Here is a 4,807-nt window from a genome sequence, read left to right as displayed (position 1 = left end):
TGCCTTTCATTGCCTTCATGAGTTGGTACAAACTTGATAGCAGTAGGGTGGGTTCATTTGCTACAGTAGCATTTTAAATCCCCTAAGCATAGCTCTGGAATATTGCTATGACCCTGTAGGGCAAGCACTGGACTGCAAAGCAAAAGGTTGGTCATTCAAACCCACCTGCTGCTCCATGAAAACCTTGTATGGGGTCACTATTGGTCAGAAATGACTTGAAAGCACTTAACAAAATAAAGAATAATAAGCATAGCTCTCAATTCAAGGTCTGTTTGAATAATACCAGATGGAATTCATTTGTAATAAATGTACTAACTGTCAGCTTTCTAGCTCCTTTGTAATGGCTTAATTTCAAATTATTTTTAATTACATAAATGTATGTAAATGTTAGGGTTATACTTTAAACTGTGTTGAAAAATCCATCAAAAGGACAACAGAATATTATGTGTTAGAAAGAAGAGATTATGGAAGAAAGAGAAGAGTTACTTGTGCAATTAAATAATGAAAAATATGATGTGGTTGTTAGGTGCTGTACAGTTGTCTCAGACTCACAGCACCCCATGCATATCACAACAAAGCCATGCCAGGTCCTGCGCCTTGCTCACAATTGTTATGCTTGACCCATTGTGGCTGTCACTGTGTCAGTCCCTCTCACTAAATGTCTTTTCACTTTTTTACTGACCATCCTCTTTACCAAGCATGATGTCCTTCTCCCAGGGATTAGTCCCTCTTGATAACATGCCATCATGGCTTCTAAGGAACATTCTGGCTATTCTTCAAACACAACTTTGTTCTTCTGGCAGTCTGTGGTACTTTCAATATTCTTCTCCCGTAACATAACTCAAATGCAAAATATGTTACTTCTAAAAATGATATGCGATTAAGTTTGAAAATTGTGACAATATCTTTTGATGTTTGTGTAAATACAAAACAGAATGGTGAAAAGTTTTAAAAACGTGTAACAGAGATAAGATGCACAGAGTATAAACAGGCTTCCAAATGGAAGTGTTTTCTAGAAACTTACCAGTCATGCAGTTTTCAAATTCAATGTCATCAATAGCAGCTCCTCCTCCCAGATCTCTTGTTCTGATTCCTTGAAATATGACTTCAAAATTCCTTAACTTTCCTAGCAGGATTACAGCCTTTTGCCAATGATCTATGGAGTTCTGATCACTTCCTTCCCATATTTTTGATAGTCCTTTCTCTGTCTGAAAGTAAGTAAGTTTGCATTAGGGAAATAAACATGGGGGTGGGGGGATTGGAGAAAAAACTTAAAAAACCCAAACAAATTGAAAACAGATATATTTGACTAGCTGAAACCTGAAAGTAAATATTTTTATCTGAAATTTTATCTTATGAACACAAGGGTTTTTCCCCATAATCAATTATTAGCAGACTAAAATAAAGTTGGTATTTTCAGAGATGGTATTATTCGAAAGTGCCCTACTAAGTTCAATCCTATTATCTCATATACACAAAATTCTTTACATTTGATGGAATTTGATCAGACCAGTTCATAGAAATCCTGGACTAAAAGCTCTGTATATCATCCATGTTCTATTCATATGCTTTAGTTATTTGGAATGCATCTTTCTTTGAAGAGTTAAATTACTTTACAGAAGAAGAAAAGACGGACTATGTGGGAGAATTCACTAATGCTTGGATAAAGGAATTGTAATGTGAATGGGGAGTCCTGGTGTGGCACTGTTGGTTAATGCACTGGCCTGTAAAATCCACTTGAATCCATAGGCTTGTGGTTCAAGAACACCAGCTGCTCCTTGGAATCCCTATACAGAGTTGCTATGGGTCAGAACCTGACTTGATGGCACTTAACAACAACACCAATGTGAACTGAGCACAGAAGTAAAATGATAGATAATTTGTAAGGTTAGTCAAATCTTAAAATTCTATTGGGATATGAATATAAAAAACAACTGGTTCTACAACTGATTCTTCATTTCAAGAAGTAATAAAATTTCTTTTAAAATTTTATGGAAATATCTTTTTCTGGATATATCAGTTTTGTCTACAATTTGGTACATTATTTACTCAAGCATATAAATAACCCCAGGATAGCATACCATGACATGACTTGTCAATGTAACAGTCATGATTAAATGGGAGCATGATGGAGGATAAGCACTGGCCTTTGAACCACAAACAGTGGTTCAAGCCCACTAGGTGCTCTGTGGGAACAAAGATTTACAGCCCGGGAAACTCTATACAGTGTCACTATGAGTTGTAACTGACTTGAGAACATTTAACAACAACAACAATAAATAAAAATAATACATGCAGTAAAACAGAATGTACATCAGTTTATGTACAATGCAGTGCATGTAATTACTTAATATGGCCCTTCTAGCTATAGTCCTCCGTTTTATCATGCACTGCAAATCCCAGTTAGCCTATATACTTATGGTTATGGTCCCATTTTTGAATGAGTTGTGAGGCTGGATTATGGTCATCTATATGTTGAGTTTCCACTTTACTAGAGGATGTGCCTTAGCACTCTTAGTTTCCTTGGGGACATGGTCTGTGTCCGATATATGGGAATGCTTTGGCAAAGTTCACTCTCATGCTCTGGATCCTGCATCTGGCTCATTTCCATCTGACCTCCAGTTTTTGGGACTTACAGCACTAGATTTGACCTGACTCACCAACTTCTACAGCCTTGCAAGTCAACAGCCTAGCGTCTGACATCCTGATTTCACTTCCTCAGTCTCCACAACCATGTGCAGGGAGAGAATCATCTAGAATGAGTCTGAACTACAAACTTTGGACTTCCCAGCCTCTATAAACACTTGAGCTATTTTCTTGAAATTCATGGGTTCTGTGAGACACTGTAGTGAATTGTGGAACCATAAGCTGGGAGGGAGAATATTGAGGGAAAGAGTGGTAACTGGTATCAAGGATCACATGCAACACCTTGAAAACGTGCCTCATTTGGGGAATCTTTAATCTTCATCTCATAGGGACCAACTTCATGCTGATTCTTCTAAAGGAAATTATTCATGCACACAAAGACAACATTTACATCATAACGTTGTTTGATATTCTGGGTCTAATCCCGTTTGAGAGCTATATGCATAACCAAATCGTTCATATTCATATACAAATATAGATAATGTGTATGTGTGTGTGTGTGTGTGTGTGTGTGTGTGTGTATGAGCTCTGGTAGGATAAACACTCATCTGGTAACTACAAAGTCAGCAGTTCAAACCCACCATTTGCTCTAGAAAACCCTATAAAGAGTCACTAAGAGTTAGAACTGACTTGACAGCAAATATACATACACACCCAAATCATTATGTTATCACAAGCAATAAATATTTCAGGGTTCACTATTATGTTTCCAAGATATATTCAAAAGAAACCATTTTCTCCATACATTTATAATTTAAGCAGTAATAATAGGTAGAAATTTAGTGGAATGGCATCTGGAAAATCAGATAAGATGTTGACATATAACTGTGAAATACATAAACAGATATTTTAAAGAATATAGGTCAAGAGAGAAAATGGAAATGTTTGAAGGGAATCACAGAGGTCATTCATTCTCACTTCCATGCTTTTCTGGAAATTTATTATGTTACTAAATATGACTAATGCCTTATTTTTCAGACATAAATAAAGATGTTTGATCAAATCATTCTTTGTTTGGAGAGAAAATGGAACTACATATCTGTTCTTCTAAAATTAACTTTGCGAAACCACTGACAGCCTGTAGCTAGATCTTTCAACATCCTTTCCAACACAACAACAGATTTTCACACCCAACGATACATATAACTTCTGCATAAAGGGGATGAGAAATTCACACGTAATTAATGGAATTTCTTATCTTTGTGATGTACTAGAGAACAGAAGTTCTTTTCAAGATTAGTCTTTGACTGTCACTGATATCCTAGTGATGTGGAAACAAAGGGATGGTTAGTTAAATTAAAGATTAAAATACAGGGACTCTGTCCAATATTTACCAACATAATAGGTGTGGGTATTGATGAAAGTCTGCCAATTTACAAACTTAATTCCCTTTATTAATTTTTCTGGTTAATTTGCCTCTAAAATTCACAGAACGAATCATTAGTAATGCCAAGCCCCTAAAGAGTTTTCGGCAAATATCAAAGGAGATTGTGTGGTCACTTTAATCAATAAAGTGTGAAGTCTTACAATTGAGATTCTAATAAAAAGAGTCTTGGGTAATGTATTCATTGGCATTTTATGTGGCAGGATAATAAAATAAGGGCAAATTCTCTTGAAAATCAACCATAGATCAACGGAATGGTGGGAACAATGGGATCTTATTCTAATATATTTGCTATTGTTCCACTTTGATTCCATAATTATCAAAATTATTCATCTAATTGTGCAATGGGAATTGATTTCTTTCTTTACTTATCCATCCAGTTATGCATTTATTCAACTAACAGTCATTGCTCACATAGTACGGGATACTGTGATAGACAAGGAGCCTACCTTGTGGAGGAAATAAATTAAAATACAAATCATAAGAATAAATCACTATAAAATTACTGTGTGGATAGTATAGTAATGGTAATTTTATATATATAATTACTTGACTGAGGCATCAGTGGTGTACTTCTAGCATCTGTGAGTTTATAACTGGATGCCTTTAAGTCAGAATCATGCCCAGGAAGAAACTAGTCTATAAGTTTATCATACTGTGATGGCTCATATGTTGCTGTGATGCTGGAGGCTATGTTACTGATATTTCACATACACACAGGGTCACCCATGGTGCACAAGTTTCAGAGAAGCATCCAGATTAAGGAAGAATAGAGAT

The 4,807-nt window shown here is 35.8% G+C and overlaps 1 protein-coding gene across 1 annotated transcript in view; it reads right to left on the bottom strand.

The window, feature by feature from the left end:
* MALRD1 (MAM and LDL receptor class A domain containing 1) overlaps positions 1-4,807 on the bottom strand; it is a 1,127,868-nt gene that overhangs the window by 472,529 nt on the left and 650,532 nt on the right. Inside the window, exon 29 of the mRNA XM_006869907.1 lies at positions 1,025-1,208. Within this exon, the coding sequence (XP_006869969.1) occupies positions 1,025-1,208 (184 nt within the window). The remainder of the gene's footprint in view (positions 1-1,024; positions 1,209-4,807) is intronic.

The sequence above is a fragment of the Chrysochloris asiatica genome, unplaced genomic scaffold, assembly GCF_000296735.1.
Source record: "Chrysochloris asiatica unplaced genomic scaffold, ChrAsi1.0 scaffold00137, whole genome shotgun sequence".
Classification (NCBI taxonomy): Eukaryota; Metazoa; Chordata; class Mammalia; order Afrosoricida; family Chrysochloridae; genus Chrysochloris; species Chrysochloris asiatica.
The sequence above is the reverse complement of the archived record's forward strand: the minus strand, read 5'-3'. Positions and strand labels throughout refer to the sequence as shown.